Consider the following 19,528-nt stretch of genomic DNA (forward strand, 5'->3'; position numbering starts at 1 on the left):
ACGTGTATGGCATTCTTCTGTTGTAATTAGCATCAACAAGTGATATTTGAGAGACTACAGAATGGTACCACATAGCATCTGAAGTGTAAAATACTGACAGTAATATCAAAATAAGATTATCTGATGAAGAATTCTGTTTCAGGTAGTTGCATTAAAATCAGGACTCTACCTTCCTTTCAGGGTTGCCTTAAAGGATGAATTTGTCAGACATATTGATAACTCATTGAAAAGAAGAAATTAACATGCATTTTTAAAACCACTAGTGGTCTCCTAGGCTTGAAGGCATTTTTCCCAAGGTGATCTAACTTGCGGGGGAAAAAAATGTGCATATGTATGTGAGCATGTCTGTGTGTGTATTTATACAAGCTATTTCTTTTAAAATCACTGGATAAATATATAGTTTTAAAAATAAAGTTAATTAAAATAATGGTAGTAAAATACTTGACTCTCTAATTCAGAACAAAAATCATACTATATTTCATTTATAAAAGGAAGATAGAAAAGGATGTTAAAGAGGATAGGAAATTCTGCTGACCGAGCTAGAAAAAATATATATATATATTTTTGAGACAGAGTCTTGCTCTGTCACCGAAGCTGGAGTGCAGTGGTGTGATCTTGGCTCACTGCAACCTCCGCCTTCTGGGTTCAAGTGGTTCTTGTGCCTCAGACTCCTGAGTAGCTAGAATTACAGGTGTGTACCACCACGCGCAGCTAATTTTTGTATTTTTAGTAAAAACACGGTTTCACCAGGTTGGCCAGGCTGCTTTTGAACTCCTGACCTCAAGTGGTCCTCCCACCTTAGCTTCCCAAAGTGCTGGGATTACAGGTGTGAGCCACTGCGCCCAGATGAAAAAAATATTTAATATTACAATTACAATATAAGTTCCAAATTCTGGTTTTAAATCTAACATTTTCACTAGTTTTACTTTAATCTTCAAATTATATTTGCTTTAATTGGTTCTCTGTATTATTTCCTTGATGAATGTCCACAGCAATGATCACAGCAAAATGTAATCAGTGTCTGTAGCAATAATCATTGGAAGGAATGTTTCCAAATTTATAAATATTTCAAATTGTAGTTACAGTTTCTTCATATAACCAGAGTTTAGCATAAAATGTAGCAGGTGCCTAGAAGAGTAGTGAGCTCCCTTCATTACAGGTTGAGAATCCCATTTGAGGAGTAAATCATGGAGGGAATTATTCTATCCAGAGGAAATACAGTGGATGACTTCCTGGGCTGCTTCCAAACTACGATTTCATGAAGGGTGTAACTCATGAGAGGAGGCATGTGGCTACCAAATGGCACAGTCTCCTTGGGACAAATGGTTCAGATTATCAATTTATAGATCTTGGCTTATATGAGTATAGTGAATGGACAATTGAGGCCAGAAAAACTACCCAATACAACAAACGGTATGGATCTAGTTGTAACCAAATGCATTTGTCTTTGAAATCTTGGCTCTCGTAGTTTCACTAACATAGCCATAACACCGTTGTTTCCATTTGCATTTTCGCCTCCTGTCGGTAAACCAACTTCATGAGTAACAGTTCTCTAGTCTTTTGAAAAACTTATCCAAATCTTTATGATAAAGTTTTACATTTTTCAGTATTCATTCTTACTTATGCTCATGCTTATCTGTGCCATAAACTTTATTTAGGCTGCACGTACTACTATGAAGGGTGCAGACAAAGGAATTGGGAAAAAGCAGTTCCTTTGTGCCTTGTTTCAAATAGTGGAGCCTTATTAGTAATTGCAGAATGATGCCTTCAACTTACTGTTCTATACCCACTTGGGAAATAAATAAATGTATGGCTTTTCTATATCATATAGAATCCTGTGAGTTTCAAGCCCTCTTCACCAAGATTATTATTTAATTTTGTTAGAGGTCCTCTTTAGAGCTTCAGTGCATCTAAAGTCAAGATCACCAAGACAACTGTTTGAGTGTGTTAAAAATGTATTGCTTGTGTGTCCTTTACAAGATTGATTCAGAAATCATATGCCAGTGATTACTTGATTTCTAAATTATTTTTAACCATTTTTCAAATCAGTATCAACTCAGTAAGGTAATAATTGTATGCCAAGATAAAATGTGAAGTGGAAATGGTGCAATTATCCAGCCAAAGCTAAAGTGTGGTGAGATTTTTCTACCTTGATTAGATCAGTTCTCTCAATTAGATATTTTCAAAATCTTCTTGCAGCGCGGACCCCAGCTGAGTGACAACGTTAATACAAATGGCAAGAGTAACTCACACCATTTAAAGTGAACTGTTTTCCACTACATCGTCATCAGATACATCTTGATAAAATGTGGTTAGAGTTGTTATGTCAGCTTTCTCGCTTACTTCAAAAAGTGTGATATGTTCTCCATCTGTTATATGATCCCAAGCTCAATAGCTACACTTAGGATGTGTTCTTACTTAGGGCAGTGCTTTTATGAAGGTGTGCCATAAAAGCCTCCAGGTGCCAGCAACCTTTCCAAATGGTTCCCATTAAATCTGCTTGGAGGGGAGGGGGTGATGACATTTCAAATGTCACAACATTTCTCAGAGCAGCTAATTGCCCTAAATTCTGAAATAACTGTACATTTTGTACTGTACACCCAGATGCCTTGGAATTAGCAAATTGAAGCAAACATAAAATCTTGTTGGCATGTGGACTATAAAATGATTTATCTGCTCGGAAAAACCAAAAAGGTAAATTTATTTCATTTACAAGCAATGAAAAAATATAGGTGGGCTTTTCAGCTTCTGTTGGTTGTAAAGAAAGGCTGGTTAATCTCATTAAGTTAATTCTAAAGAGCAAGCACTTACACAGTTTGCCTTTACTATGTTCGAAATCCTTCCGTTGGACTTATGGATAATAATAGAAATGTTCCAGCAGGGTCTAAGTTAGTATATTTAGGTGGATTAGTAAAGAATTGCTGGATTATCCAAAGAGTCATGCTGATTACTGGTATGGCTTCAACTGGGAGACAGAGCAAAAACATTAGGAGACCAGATCAGAATCTAAAAGATAACAGGCTGGGAGGATATTAATGTAATAAAGATGACATTTAATGTGGGGAAATGTGAAGTCCTGGACTTGGCCCAAGACAACCTTTCAAACACACACCAGGGAGACCTGACATAGCTGTGGGCTCATTGTAAAGGTGAAATGCTATGGCCTCCTCCACATAAGCCAATAAGATCTTGAAGTTAATTAATGTTCTAGTCACGAGAAAGAAAACTCTATCCTTCTCTGCTTTGTGCTAGTCAGAGCACACCCAGAATATTGCATTCACTTTTAAGCACCAGGGTTTTTTTTTTTTTGTAGAGACAGGATTTCACTGTGTGGCCCAGGGTGGTCTTGAACTTGTGGGCTCAAGCGAGCCTCCTGCCCCAGCCTCCCAAAGTGCTGGGAAGACACAGATGGAGACCAGTAGCTATTTTCAAACACCTGAAAGCACTGTCATGTGAAAAGTGGATTAGACCTGTACTGGGCAACTCTGGAAATCAGAGATAAGACCAATAAATGGAAAATGTAGAAGGACATAATTTCAACATAACTTACAGAAGAACTTCCTTTATTTTGCCTCCTATTAATGATGAAGGGCTGCCTCCGGAAGTAGTATGTTCAGTACTAGAAGTATTTGGACAGAGGCCATCTGACCACCCACTAGGATTTCTGTAGGGGGCATTTGGTCTCTGGGTGGAAATGGGGCAGAATAGGTAATATTTAAGGTCCATCCCAGTCCCCCAAACTCTCGGAATCAATGAATGGTCACTATCTTGGAAAAGTATTTAGTATTAACTATATTACTTCTTTGGGAAAAAAGAGATAACACTATTAGAAGTTTAATACGTTGATTTTACTCTCTTTGAGCATAACAAACAAAATGAAAGCTTTACATTTTCAGAGAACTCTGTATGTCCGTAAGTACATTTTTCTCTTAACTGCCCATCATCTGTTACTCTCAAGCAGCAGAAAATTTGAAATGACTCGGGATACATTTTCAGAAACACAAAAATACAATCATAACGTTGAAAACAAGCAGTCACAAACAGAAGCAACTTGTGTTAACCCTATTTTTTTTCCCTTTTTTTTTTTTTTTTCCAACAAAACCCAAAAACCCTGAAAAGGTTTTGTTCAGAAAGCAGAGAAAACCCAGCTGGCATTGTGACAAGCATTCAGGGATCGACCATTTGGTGGCACTGTTAAATCCAGTTCATTAGTTGATAAAGCATTGAGTGAATAATAGCCCACAAGTTTATAGAATGTTACAGTTTAAAAGATGTTTTCATGTACTATGGGTCAGAGCTCTGTATCGAGTACCTGATGTTCTTGCGAAAAGAACAAGCTTTTGGAATTGAGTGTCTAAATTGTGAACATCTTTGCTAGGAAACATGCTACTGGTCTATTAATTTGGTGAAAGAATGTGTCTTTGTATTCTAAATTTAAAACACCACGTGACAAGGCAGCACCTGCCAGCCTAAACCACACCATGTGTCTCCATTATGAAATACCATTTGTGCTTCTGCTGGAAGAAATTCAAGGACCCGAAAGCCCAGAAGAGAAGGTCTACATTGTAGACATTTACTTAGTGCTTCTCTGTTTAGAACGCCATTATGTCTGCAGCAAAAACAATGACCCAGAGGATGAAGGATCTCACTGTTCTGGAAAACACACACCGTCCCCTCAAATGTGGTTACGTTTATTTTCTTGGGTTATTGACATAATAAATCTGCCTTGTCTCAGCCTCATACCGCAATATTATAAATACTAGATTTTCACAAAAAGACGTTCATCCGTAAAAGTCAGCAAAGCATGACTTAGAAGCTCCTACATTTATAGTCCCTTCCACAGAGTGGATTATGGGCCCATAGTGTCACACTAAGAAAAACTCTGTGTCAAGGTGACACTCTTAATCCATTTTTCTAGCCTGACATGACAAATGTGTGCTGCTGGTTACAAAAGATAGAAAAACGGCTCAAGTCACCAGGCTTGCTGAGGGGGGATTTTTATAATATTGGAAACAATGGGCACATTACACAAACTGTGTGGTATCCAGGAGTATACAAGAGTCATCTCGAAAATTTTAGCCCGTTCTTTAGGAAAGCAGATGTGCTATTGCTATTACATTAACTTTCATCCCAATGGTGTCAACTGTGAGCTTTGATGAACTTGACCAATGGGACATGCTTATCTAAGTCACACCCAGGAAAAAGTTCCGTGATGTTTGACTTAGATGGCTCTGCAGTGACTTAGGCAGCATTTCCCCAACTATATTCATCTTTTTAATGAAAACTAAAATCTTTGAATCCCCTATGCAGGATACTATAGACCATAATGAAATTACGTCAAACCTGCCTTTCCTCCTACTTTGTACATACTTTAAGGCTGAATGGGTTGGGGAGGAGGTTGAAGGGAAACAGGTAAGCAGAGGAAAAACAGGTCAGCTTTGCTTCTTGCCACCTCTTCATTATTAATTCAACTACAGATGCTCTTTCCCTTCTCTCTGCTCCACAGACAGCCAGCACCATGAGCCAATGCCGCCCGCCCCCTCACCGCCTCCTGCTCCCATCAGGCCAACCAAGTGGATAAACCCAGGGAAACAGAAGGAAGATCTTTTAGGACAAGCTGTGTTCACTATTTAGAAATAGCATTGAAATGTGCAAATTGTTTTCTCAGGAAATAGATGCAGAGATGGAAACATTCATTGTTAAAGTACTGCCCCATAGCCAGTCATAATATTAAATATTTGGTACTGTTTTGTCCTCTGAGCTCTCTCATACAGTTGGTTACCCTGTTTGCTTTCATGGGTCTTGGGTCAAAATCAAACAGAACTATAAGGCCTAGGCTTTTATTCTTGTCTTTACTTCAGACTTATTATGTAACATTTAACAAACCAATAACCTACTCAGTGCTTACGTTTTGATCTCAAAATAGAAATGACAACCCCACTCTTTAGCCTTTCTCCCAAAGTTGTGGTAAGGTGGAGCATTTAATTTTTTTGGGGGGGATATTTTATAAAAACAAACTGAAGAGAAATGTTTTCTATTGGAAAAATAGAAAAAATAGTGAATGGGATCAGAATGGTACCACATTTGAGGGCCATTTGCCGAGAGACTGTGGAAGAGTCAGGTGAGATGCTTGAACTCTTCCAAACCCAAAGAGTGAGCTAAAGGACCCTGATTTTGAGCAAAAGGAATAAGAAGTCATGGAACATTCAAGTTCACAATAACCAGCTTGATCCTGTTATCACAGTCTATTATTGGTTAATAGGGAGAGAGGGAGATGTGGCCCCAGTTGAATATGCTGAAGACGTCTTTTTCCAAGTGTGAAGTTCAAATCCTCCCTAGCATGGGCAAAGGTTTCTCTTGAGATTCCGAGCTGGGCACGGCCCCTGGAAACTCAGGCCTTCTGACGCAGTTTTTGAATTACCGGTTTCTGTTCCCCTACAGAGCTCTCAGCATGGCGGCTCCTCTACTTCACTTGCATCCACCAAAGTCTGCAGCTCGATGGATGAGAACGACGGCCCTGGAGAAGGTGATGAGCTTGGGACTTGGTATCTGAGGAGGCAGAGGATGGGTTGGCTAAATTTACTCCAAGAAACTGTAGCTTCTCAAGCAGAATGATGTGGACAAGGCTGAGCAGCTCCTGTGGGTCAATCACAAGGGGATAGGGTTGAATATGGTGCCCACCAGGGATTGGTATCTGCTCTGTGAGAATGGGAAGGGGAAGTTGGCCCATTTTGGAGACATTTCCCATCCTCTGAGGGCATATGTATCCTAAGAAGGCCAGCTATTGCCCGCTTTGGAAATAAAAGGGGATCGCTGGGATCATGGCTGTTTTTGTTTTCCCAAACCCTGTTCACTTTTAGTGTTACTTTAAGTGAACAAAGACCATTCAAATTTAAAGACAATTTATTCTTTTGACTGTTGTAGTCTCACAGATGTACCCTAAACTAAGTGAACTCAATACATGAAAATATGGTTTTACAAAAAGAATTGGTGGAAATTGCAAAAATATCCTTGAGCTAATTCACTGCAGAACGTCTCTGTGATGTGGTCAAATGATCAGGATTCCAGAAATGATTTTTTCACTAACTCACTGGATTGTTTTGGACAAGCATCTTCAACTCTCTGCATCTTACTTCCTATCCTATGAAATGGAGATTGTGAATCACACCTATTTCCTTCCTGAAGGCTATTACCAGGTTCAAATCAACTACGGGGAAATATTTGGAAAAGATAAAAGTGATACCATCAAGCCACTGTTAAGGAATCTGCTTCTCTTATTTGTGTTCAATGATATGATTTAAATTTTTTTTTTTTTTTTTTTTTTTTTTTTTTTTGCCAAAAAGTACCCTTTGGGAAGTGCTTTTATTATATTAAGTGAAATATGTGATTTACAGTATAATTATTTTCTGACTACATACACTGCAACATCAGAATTTTTTGTACTTCCAGAAATATGAAAACCAGCCACCTAGAAGTCTCTTTTGTTCCAATGTGTTTTGTATTTTTTAAATGAAATGAAATGGTTCTTAATTTAAACCTTTGGCTAAGCCTTTTTTTTTTTTTTTTGGAGTCTCGCTCTGTCTCTCAGGCTAGAGTGCAATGGCGCTATCTCAGCTCACTGCAACCTCCACCTCCCAGGTTCAAGCAATTCTCCTGCCTCAGCCTCCTGAGTAGCTGGGATTACAGGCATCTGCCACCATGCCTGGCTAATTTTTGTATTTTTAGTAGAAATGAGGTTTTGCCAGCTTGGCCAGGCTGGTCTCAAACTCCTGGTCTCAATTGTTTCACCTGCCTTGGCCTCCCAAAGTGCCGGGATTACAGGCATGAGCCACTGCACCTGGCCTGGCTGGGCCTTCTTAACCAAAAGTGAGAAAAGATACCTTTTATGAATAGTTAGGGGAAAAAATCCCAAGCCATGTGCTTTCAATGGGTGTCTCAACTCAGTGAATGCTCCCACCAGAAGGCAGGATGGAAGTACCTTCTTCCATTTCCCACCTGCAGGGTCACACTTGTACCCAACAGCCAAGGAGGGTTCCTTTCTTAGCCACATAGTAAAGAGCCTTAAGATTGTGTCATGTGGGAGCTGTTTTGTAAATTTGGGTGCTTTGCAGTAGACAAAACTCCCCTGGCTGAGTCCTTCGAACAGAGGCAAAATTGCAGCTTCTTTAGAAGGGTGAGATGGGGGTAGGGGGATTGGCTCCAGCCCTCACTTTATTCTAGAGACCACCTAGATGGCCTCTAGCAGGGTAAGAGGGAAATGTCACCTGTAAAGGGGTGAAGAGACTGTACCAACGCCAAGGACAAAAGTAGCAGCAGCAAATGTCCTACATTTGTTCAATACTTTCTAGAAATTTCATCCACTCTAGAATTCAGAGTGATGCCAACTGAGCATCATTATAAATCGAGAAGAAAGGCCCTCATGCAGATGTCTAATGATTGTCAGTCTCCATTTTATTATGGGTCTCCAACAACACAGAGCAAGTATGAATACAAAAACTACTAAGAAAGCCCATTCACCACCTAAAGTTGTATTCTGAGGAGAGATGTTTAGTCTCAGTTTACGATGAAAGGTCGGAAGAGGAGTACATTAAGAAAACACACCAGGGTTCCATCACATTTTGCATTCAGGTTGCCTGAGGGAGAGCTGGGATTTATCACTTTAAAGCATGTACATTTTAGAGTCCAGCTATAAAAGGCTTTTTACACCCGTAAGATGTTAAAGGTTATTCAGTATATTTACGTGACCTAACTGTGGCTTATTTAGTTTTATGGCCTTAGATATTTAAAGCATTATTAGGCATTTGCAAAATATTTCAAAATGCATTTTCAGGGGGAAAATGTATTGTGTTAGTGGCACTAACATAATTGAAACTACAAAACTGTTCCATTCACAGACATAATAGATATTGTAATTTTAACTCAACATCTGCTATGCAGGTTGCTGGTGAGAACATTTGTCTAAAGTCTGCTCGTTGATACTGAGGACGGGTGGCCATCAGTGCTTAGTTCATAAGGAATTTTACGGAGATTTCCATTTCAGGATGTAGTAAAACTAACTGTCCAAACAGCAGGCAATTTTCATGCTTGTACAATGTCAAGCAGCCCAGAGTCCCTTGCGAACTGCAGTTGCCTCCTGCGCCATACATGGGAATGCTATTTTTCTGTACACAGTGGGTATTCAGTAAACACTATTGATCAAATTGGCATGAAGTGAAAGGAGCAAAGCTTCCTCCTGAGAATCCCCACAGCATCAGAAAACCCAAGTTTCTCTTATATAGATGGGAGTGGACCCCTTACGTTTCTTTTTATTTTATCATTTGTCTTAGTAAAATCTGTTGAGTATATACAATGTCAGCAAGGGAAGGAGGCGGTTGCCTCACTGTACAGAGAATGACATATCGATTCTGAATCCGTTCCAGTCAATTAGATGATACTTTTAAATGTTTCCTTGTGCAACATCTGTGTTCCCTTTTCCACCAATAAAAAAGTATTAATGATTCTTTCAGAAGTGTCGGAGGAAGGCTTCCAGATTCCAGCTACAATAACAGAACGATATAAAGTCGGAAGAACAATAGGAGATGGAAATTTTGCTGTTGTCAAGGAATGTGTAGAAAGGTGAGAAGAACATCATTTGCATCAAACCTTAAGGGTTACATTTGGCGTTATGTTTTCCAAGATTGTGTCTCTATTTCCAGTCTGTGGTACAGATGGAATAAGTTAGTGTCTCAACCCCACATGCAAAAGAAAGACTCATCTAACAACAGATTTGAAAAATGTAGTGATACCTGGGGACAATCTATAAATTAAAGACTTCGATGTTTTAAAATGTACTCAGAGAAACGTTGCCAGCTTTTCAGGTAAGCCTTTTTATTGTTGTTAAAAACCATATTGAATAGTTTTTCTCACATACTTTTTATGACATATTTCGTAGAGGTCAGAAAGTTCTTGTGAGAGTGTATGTCTGTAATGCATACTAGCATAAGATGAAATGCATCAACAATCATCTTGAAAAGCTTTAAAATGCATATGTACTGACCCCAGCAGAAGTGGTATTTAATACAGTAAGATGTATTAAAATGAATGAACCCGGTACTCTGTGGGCCAAAGGGAAGGGTTTATCCTGAGGTTCTAGATATCTAATCGAGGGCATTAGCTGGTGGCTACTAGACGAAGAAGTGACAACTGATAAAGTTACAACCCAGCTACGGTGGCCTCAAGCCCTCCACTCGGTGTCACGTTTGGGTTGCTTTTCCCGGGCAGCTGCTTGCTTTAGGGAACCTGGTCAGCCAGCAGCTTCTCCTTAGGGCTGGTGGGCAGAATATTGAAAAGTCGGGGGAACTAACCTCTTTCCTTGAGGGACTGTGTCCTCTGGCTTTCTGGGGGCTGGCCTGGGGTGTACACAGTTCCTTGTCACCTTTCTCGGCCCGCAGTGGGGCTGGACACCCTGCCCATTCTTAATCCTCTGAGAATCATGCTCCTGAGCTCCACTTAGAGGGGATGACTGAGGAGAGAAGACAGACGAGAAGGCTTTGGCCTGGAAGATCTAGACCTTGCCTCCGCTACGGGCTTTGATTCAGAAGCACAGGTTCCTGCCATATTAAAGCTGGCAGTCTCTACAGAGCCCCACATCTCATGAGGGTTCTTCATTTGGCCAATAGCCACTTGTGTGCTCCCGGCACCCCTTGCGGCTCTTTGGAAGATGCTTCCTCAGCTCAGGTAGCAGAGCCCTCCTTATCGACCTTTGTGCAGTGGGACTCCAACATGTCAGCAAGGCTGGGATATTCCCAACAGTGACAGAGACCCAGCTAAGCAGCCACTGTGCATCCAGGAGGGTCATGAGTCATAGGGAGCTTGAAAAATCCCTGAGTCCATGCTGCCAAGCCACGGTTCTCCTCTCTCCCTCTCATTCCCCCACCTCTCCACGAAGCTTGGCCATTTGGCACATTTGTGCCGAACATGAAAAATGTCCATTGCATCCCTGGGCCTCACACCTCCCAAAGCAGGAGCAACCTCGCTTTGCTGAACATAAACTATCTACGAAGCCCTTAATTTGTGACATTTCATTTAATTAACACGATACTTGCATAATATCAGTGTTGTTGTCTCCATGTTATAGATAGAAAGCACGGACACGTTAAGTGCCCAAGGTCAGTCAGCTAAGAAGTACTTAGCAAGACACAGGTCCGAGCCCAGCTCCAAAAACCACACTTTTAACCACTACTCCACTGCCTCTAATAAGGAGTCTCCCATAAGACTCTGGCTTAGCTGAGCCAAAATCACACTTTCCCTTTGGTCCTGTACAAATAAGACTAAATTAATTAGGGAAAGCCATTCCTATGGTAGTGGATAGAAGCGTGCATGCAAATGCATGTGTGCTTCTATAATTTTATATTTCATTGATGCTTTTACTGATAGTAAATCTAGCTCTTTTTGGCTTTATTTCCACTGTAGCAGAAAACCCCATTTCTAGCAGATTGTTATGCCCCTGAGCTGTGGGGTGTCTGGTGATTTGCCAGCATCCGTCATCTGTTAAGTCTGACATGGTGGCATGTGCTGTTTCTCCTAGCTAGTCCTTGGATTGGGCTGGTGTCTTAGTCCAACAGGGCTGGTCTTCTCACAATAGAAATTTCCCATTTCTCCATCCAGAATCAATTTGTTTCTTTCTAACTTGGATTGCGTTCGTTTTGCATGAGTTCCCATCTTGGGTCTCACTGTATGAAACTTCGGAACCTAAACACCAGATTGCTCCATGAAGTTAGTATTCAGCTCCCACTGAACGAGGACATATGGCATGTGCCCTCTCTCCCCAGAGGTATCACAAAACATTCTTCTAATATTTTCCAGAGGTCCAAGAAAATAAAAAGCGAGCTAAGAATGTGAATGGCACACATTGCTTGCGGGTACATTCTGCTGCGTTTGGAAGGCTGAATATGTATTACCAAGGGTGACTCTGCCCCTCCTCTGCTAATCATATCCTGTCACAGGCAAGATTTATCTACAACAATGGACACAATAACGATGTCTTTCTGTGGTCCTGTTCCGGCATAGTCTTTGGCAGCTAAGTCCATTTCGCTTTCTGCCCATGTTCCAGGAGTAACTTTGTGAGTGGCCTCCGGGGCATCCGGGACATGCTAAAGGAAGTTAGTGGACTCCAGCTGGAAGAGACATGCTCTACTTTGAAGCTGTTTTGTGGAGCGTTTTGAGGCCCCATAGCAAACTCAAAAAGCAGAAAAGCACTAATGACCAGTCAGAGCACAAGTAGAGGGCGCGATGTGAGATGCCTTTCATCCCTAACTTTCCTGGCTCTGTGTGGACTAATGACCGCACGAGCCAAGGGTAGGGGTGATATAGTCATGAGCAGGGACGGTGCCCCTGGTGGCTCTTGGTCCTCTTCCCCACCTGCACCGCTGGAATTGCTTAGTGATATAGGCACCAGAGCTGAATTAAAATCCTTGCTGCGGATGCTTCTCTCTCTCCCTCTGGCACCTATAAGCCTGAGGATGTGTGCAGCCAAGATGCTGGCTCTAGCAATGAACATAAGCAGGCTCAAACCCACCAGAACAAGCTGAGACCTTAGGGTCACCAAAATGCATTGCTTCCACCTAGAAAATCCTCAAAATTCGTAATAACCTCAACAAAGCAACTATGTGTCTATAGTTTGAAAGCATTTCCGTCAGAACTGGGATTTGGAGGATGCCTTGTGCTGAAGCTTAGATCACTGCTCTTGGCTAGTGGATTACTGTTCTTCCTTCTTTCCTTCCTGAGGAGCCTCTGGCTCCTGACAGCCATGGGGCCCTTGTCAAATTCAAAATAAAATTCCACTTGGGAGCCGTCTGACAAGGCACTGTGGAATACCTCAGTTCTCTGCTCTTGGCAGTTATCTCTTTACGGAGGAGGCTGAGATTGGGCTTTGTTAGGATTACTTGGTAAACAAAGGGCGTGTTACTAACTCCTTTTTGCTGGTGTTGGGGGTGGTATTCCTGTCATTGTGCTAACTGCCACCATCCTCTGGAGTTTCCACAATATGTGCAGAGCACCTCCTAGTTCAGGCTCATGCTGGGCCCTTTTGGGGTTACAGAGAGAGACAAGACACAGCCTCATACAGAGAACTTTACCCACAAACAAGGATTGCCATGAAATTCAATGAATGCTATGGGAGAGGACTGCTCGGGAGCTGCCTTTCCTTCTCCATACACTCTTTCTCTAAATCCTTCAAAACACAGCACATAACAGCAACAAGAGAAACCATGTGAGCTCCGAACATCCCAATCTTTGCTAGCCATTTCCACACCACCACCTTTTTTTGAGACAGGGTCTTGCTGTGTCACCCAGGCTGGAGCGCAGTGGCAAGATCATATAGCTCATTGCAGTCTCAAAGTTCTGAGCTCAAGTGATCCATTCTCCTGCCTTGGCCTCCCGAATAGCCAGGAGTATAGGTGCACACCACCATGCCTGGCTAATTTTTTTTTGTTTTTATTTTTTATAGATGGGTCTCACTATGGTGGCCCAGGCTGGTCTCAAACTCTTGATCTCAAGTGATCCTCCTGCCTCAGCCTTTCAAAGTGCTGGGATGACAGGTGTGAACCACTGTGCCTGGCCCATTTCTTTTTTTGACAAACATTCTGCTACACTCACTGGGTGAGGGGTGCAGTGGGCAGAAGACTGGCCTGAGTTGAGAATCACTAAGTTAAACAAGACAGCTGTCTCCAAACCATTTTTAGCACAAACACCAAAAGTTGGATTTAATTGAAGTTTGTAAAATTTGAAAATTTCCCTCTAGTAGTTTGGGTTCTGACCTTGGGTCACATTTAATAAGAAGGCAGCCTTACAAATTGATTTCCCATAGTCAAGGAGGAAGAGAAAGTTTTCTGTCGCTGCTGTTTTTGTTGTGGTAAAGAGGGTTCTGTAAAAGGTCAAGAACGTAATTTCAAAAACAAGCAAGCAAATGGCCTGTATTCCCCTCACCAGTAATCAATCAGGTCATCTAGGATTCTTCTCAGTACACTCAAATGTAGAATCCTTGAAGACAAGGATCAGGTCTCGTTCCCCTCTGAATCCACCAAAGAGCCCTGCATCCCACGGCTCGCTGAATAATTACACAGGCACAGCAGTCCTCAGAGTTCCAGGTATGTAGGAAGGCAAATTCATTATATAAGAGTCGACTTCTTGCCAAGTGTTTTCACTTAAAGCAGACACTTATATTCTTATTCTTATGACACACAATTAGTCCTAACACCTGTTTTCAGGCTCACTTTCTAGACTAGCTACTTTCCTGTAAACCTGTGCTTCTAGGAATTAATTTTTATTCTGTGGCTTTTATTATGGATTTTATTATATGGCTTTATAGTTCGACCCTCAAGGAATCAAAAAAGAAAAGGTGCAACATTAATTTGGTGGTCCTCTATGGAGCTCATTGTCCGCTGTGAAATGTGAGTAGATGTAATGGAAGGTTTAATCCTATTACAAAAGGTTCTATAGTGGAAATCCACAAGGTCTTTATTCCTAGTAAGCCCTAGGTTTGCTGCCCTCTTCCCCTCAGCTGTAGGCTCAGGACAGAACCTGCTTCCTTGGCCTGCTGGGAGCCAACACACCCTCTGGCTCACTAGGGATCCGGCTTCTTGTCTGACTGGCTGTAGAGGGGGTTCAGCCCTCCTGTGCTCTACACCAGCCCTGAGGATTGAGTGCTTTAAAATTACTCCTTCAAGGGAAAAGAGCAGCAAATGGCAAACATGAGGAATCACCAAGCTAAGAAACCACTTTCTCTTCTGACCAGCACGGTCCTGTCCATCCATCTCCTTTGTGGAGGTGGTGAAGGGAACGGCAGCTTTTATTTTTCAGCCTCACAAACGTCCCTTCTTGCTCTCTGGCCCTGCCTGGGATTGCTGATGGTTATCCAGGCAGGCAGTGCAATGGTCTAGATTCCCTGCCATCCAATGGCACCTGTTAAGCCAGATAGGAAATTGCTCATGTATTCCAACCTGAGATTTGCTTTATCATAATTTTTTAGTGATTTATGAAAAACAGAATCCAGAAACACTTGGGTTTTTAGTTTTCCTCTTGATTAAGTGTTTTCAAGTTTGCAGACAAACTCTACAGGAGCCTCTTAAGAAGAAGCTACTTAAAGGGACCCTATGGTCTTATAGGATATAGAGCTTCTACAGTGAAGAATCTCTTCACACGTGAATCATGTCACTTTCTCATTTTCTCATTTATGTTTGCCCTCACATTTTAAATTTCCCTGTCACCCAGGCTGGAGTGCAGTGGCATGATCTCGACTCACCACGGCCTTCACATCCTGGGCTCGAGCAATCTTCCTGCCTCAGCCTCCCAAGTAGCTGGGATTATAGGCACGCAACACCATGCCTGGCTAATTTTTGTGCTTTTTTAGTAGAGTCAGAGTTTCATCATGTTTACCAGGTTGGTCTCGAACTCCTGACCTCAACTGATCTGCCCACCTGGGCCTCCCAAAGTGCTGGGATTACAGGCATGAGCCACCGCGCCCAGCCCACATTTTAAATTTCTAATGTTAAATATTTTGGTTTACCTCTTCCTGCAGTGCCTTTTCTCCTCCACCCCCCAGTCTTGCTGGTGGTCTGGTGTCTATGTGGGAACATCTAGCACACCAAGCCCTGCATTTAGCCACAGCCTGGCTCACACCCCATCATGGCCTCTCTGCCCAGCCATGGCTGATCCTTCAGCCATGATCTGAAGGATCAACAGAGACAGTGGTAGGGGCATCCTTGGGCTTCTAGTCCTTCTCCTTCCTGAGGGAAAGCTATGGGAATTCCTCTGGACAGCTGCATATCTGCAGGAGGGGAGCCTCGAAGCAAAGGGTTTACCTTCTACCACCTGAACCCCAAAGCCTTCTAGTGAGGGAAAGAGGCTTCAAAGTCATTGTCTTGTGATTTTTATTCAGCAGATGGAATCATAATTCAGTGATCACTGTTTTTTGAGGCTGGCACCATGAAAAGGGCTGGAAATGTCATGGAAGAAGCATTTTCAGAAGTAAATGACATGAAAAATTTCTAAAATGCCCTCAAAACATATTAATGACTGGCCTGTTGATTCGCTTAGAGGCAAATCATTTTCTTGCTATAACCATATAACTAGGAAATCCCATTTAATTCACCATATTGAAGATTTTAAACCCCTGTTTTAAAAGCATGTTCTTAATTAACCTCATTACTATTTGTGTCCATTGGATCCACAAAATTGGCTCTAACGGATCCACAAAATTGACTTTTATCTATAGGTAAAAAGCTAGGCTCTCTCAATTTCACACCAGAAATAAAACAGCAATGCTTGTGAAGTCGTGGTTTACTATGATTATGAAGTATGCATTGTGCCCTTTAATAATAGACGTGTTCTTGTGTTTGTCTCTACAGTATCTTAGCAATGTTAGCACAAATTAGGAAGCTGTTTAAAGGTAGCGATAGGACTAAATCCTTCCTCCTACACCTATCACAGAGGAGGGGCAGCGTTGACTGCGCTATGCAGGGAGCAGGGGCCTCGAGAACTGAGAGTCTGATTTTAATGCTGCCATGTGGCTTTGGGGAGTGAGTGGATTTTCATTGTCACTTTCATTGTCTTTCAATGAAATGAGACATCCCATAAAAGGGCCCAGGGGTCCCAGGAAGCTCTGAAATAGATTTTATCCCTTTCTTTACACCTTGACCATATCATCCATGAGTTCTCCAGCAGAACTCACACAGGCTCTCACACTGAACTGAGGTCTAAAGAGCGTGGACTGCTTTCTCTAGAGTCTTCAGTGTGATTGTGTGAACATTCAAAGAACAGTCACAGGTGCCCTGGGTGGATAGAGAACCTCAGGAGAGAATGGCGGAAACTCATCTCTGCTTTAGGCTGTCACTACATCACTTCAGAGGGAAGGGGAGGGAAGAACAACCTGGAAGCAGGAAGAGCTAAGACGCAGTAGCAATGCTAGTGTTTAGTTTTGTTTTCAGAGCAGGAGTGGAAGTTTATTAAAAAGCTTTCCAACAGTAAGAAAAGGAAGGAAAGTACACTTGGAAGAGAGATAAGTGGGCAACTTGAAGAGCAAAGTGCCAGTGCTAGTGTTTTTATTACAAGTATGGCAACATAAACAGCCCAAGATTTCTCTATGCCAGCAGACTTACCGTCCTTACACTTGGTCAGTCCATCAACATTTACATATTTATTTGTTTAAAAAAAAAAAAAGAAAGGAAATCCTTTCACAAAATATTTACAACATAACACAAGATCTATGGGGTAGGAAATTGATCCCTGACAAAATAATTCAATAGATTTGAAGTTAAGTTTTATGTTAAAAACACAAACTTTCTCTTTGCAGATCGACTGCTAGAGAGTATGCTCTGAAAATTATCAAGAAAAGCAAATGTCGAGGCAAAGTATGTATAAAATTTGTTCTTATGAGATAGAGTGTTCAAGAGGTCAAAAGAAACACAAAGATCAGCTCCCAAATAAACATAAGTTCACCCTAAGGGTTGAATTTTGCTGGAATAGAATGTTATACACTTACTAGAATATAACTTTATGTATATCCCTGGGATAAAAGTTATTTGGAATGATTATATATGATTTATCTTCCTTATCTTTTTGTTTGTTTACTCTCTTCCCTTCTTCATGTGATCTAGGTTTCATCCCATTCTTTGCTATGAAACTGTAGTTATCATGATAGGTTCTGAATTTATAAGCATTATGTAAGGACTTCCATATCAGTTGGCAATTCTAGGCTATATCTGAATATCAGAATACAAGACAGGCTCATTACATTTTACCAAAATGCGTCTCTCTTGACCCCTACATAGTATAGTTGTACTCACTGAGTTAGCTCTCCATATGTTTTGTGTGGAAGCTGATGAAGATAACTTTTCCTTTGGACAGGAGCACATGATCCAGAATGAAGTGTCTATTTTAAGAAGAGTGAAGCATCCCAATATTGTTCTTCTGATTGAGGAGATGGATGTGCCAACTGAACTGTATCTTGTCATGGAATTAGTAAAGGTGTGTATTTTGGAAAAAAAGTAAGCCTTTATTGATGGCACCGCGCTTGCCTATATTCTAGAGCTCTTTTCCTTATTTTCTCTCACCAATATTCAGGTTCTCATTTCTGGATGTTGGCCTAGTGATTAGGAATGTTCACAGGAGAACTGTACACAAGGACTCAAGTCCCAGCCTTGGCACAAAGAGGCCCATGACCTTGGGTCTACCTCTTTATGCCTCAGTTTCAGCATATGTAAAGTGAGAATACTAATAATACCTGCTTAATGGTGTTTTTCTGGGGATGAAGAGATGGCTTCCACCAGTTTGTGTGACACACAAAGTATTAGGTACCAATATAATTGTCGTTGTTGTAATGGAAAATCATTCACTTTTCCATGAACTATATCCAAAGGTACCAGCCATCTTGTAAAAACAAGCTTTAAACTTTTAGTCACCAACATAGTGGGAAAATAGCGCTGTCCTAATAATGATGTGAATAGCGCACTTTCAGTGAATGTCGTCATCTCATCCTGTCACATAGTATTACCTTCTATGAAAACATAGACTATGGGGATAGCCAATTGATGATGGTTGAATGGAGATGAAAAGTCTCTTACTCTCCTTCCATACATTTGACATTTTCAGGAATTAGAAGTTTTAAAAAAAATGGCATGCTTCATTTTCATGAAGCTGTTGTGTTCTCAAGTCTTTTCTAGTATATTCATCAAATTGAAAGGTTTTTTTTTGAGACAGAGTCTCACTCTGTCGCCCAGGTTGGAGTGCAGTGGCGCAGTCTCGGCTCACTGCAAATTCCGCCTCCCAGGTTCACGCCATTCTCCTTGCCTCAGCCTCCCGAGTAACTGGGACTACAGGCTCCCGCCACCACGCCCGGTTAATTTTTTTTGTATTTTTAGTAGAGATGGGGTTTCACCGTGTTAGCCAGGATGGTCTCGATCTCCTGACCTCGTGCCCGCCTCCCAAAGTGCTGGGATTACAGACGTGAGCCACAGCATCCGGCCCAAACTGGGGGTTTAAGTAATGTCTGCCTTAGTTGGAGAATGTTGCACCGCCTTCTGCATCAGCTGTGAGCACCGCCAGGGGGCGCCTCAGGCTCCCAGGGCATGTTTGGAATCCCCACACTGCTGACTGGAATGTGAGGTTTTCTCTTAAACATTCAAGACAAGGAAAGCATTTAATAAGCTAATCTGTGATGATATGATAAATGTTCATTCTAGGGTCTTTAAGTTTTTGTTATTCAGAGTTGCTTCACCTTAGACATATCGGCATTTTTTTTTTATAGGTGAAACCTATTTTTATTCTACTTCAAATTAGGACTTGTTTCTTTCAAAGAATGGGAGCCTTTTTGTAGTAACAAGGTTATTGTCATGTTTGAGGCTGAGGGAGGTAAAAATGTTAAACTGATAATCCAATAAAGAAAAGTCGGCCTGGCACCGTGGCTCATGCCTGTAATCCCAGCACTTTGGGAGGCGGAGGCGGGCAGATCACGAAGTCAAGAGATCTAGCCTGGCCAACGTGGTGAAACCCC

General features: G+C 41.6%; 1 protein-coding gene across 4 annotated transcripts in view; it reads left to right on the forward strand.

Annotated features, from left to right (window-relative positions):
* The window catches only part of DCLK1 (doublecortin-like kinase 1), a 369,212-nt gene that overhangs the window by 292,156 nt on the left and 57,528 nt on the right, over positions 1 to 19,528 (forward strand). For all 4 annotated transcript variants that reach the window (XM_011993009.1, XM_011993008.1, XM_011993011.1 and 1 more), the window contains 4 exons: positions 6,442 to 6,526; positions 9,507 to 9,615; positions 17,330 to 17,387; positions 17,884 to 18,003. In XM_011993009.1, coding sequence (XP_011848399.1) covers positions 6,442 to 6,526; positions 9,507 to 9,615; positions 17,330 to 17,387; positions 17,884 to 18,003 — 372 coding nt within the window. The remainder of the gene's footprint in view (positions 1 to 6,441; positions 6,527 to 9,506; positions 9,616 to 17,329; positions 17,388 to 17,883; positions 18,004 to 19,528) is intronic.

The sequence above is a fragment of the Mandrillus leucophaeus genome, unplaced genomic scaffold (assembly GCF_000951045.1).
Source record: "Mandrillus leucophaeus isolate KB7577 unplaced genomic scaffold, Mleu.le_1.0 Scaffold421, whole genome shotgun sequence".
Lineage (NCBI taxonomy): Eukaryota > Metazoa > Chordata > Mammalia > Primates > Cercopithecidae > Mandrillus > Mandrillus leucophaeus.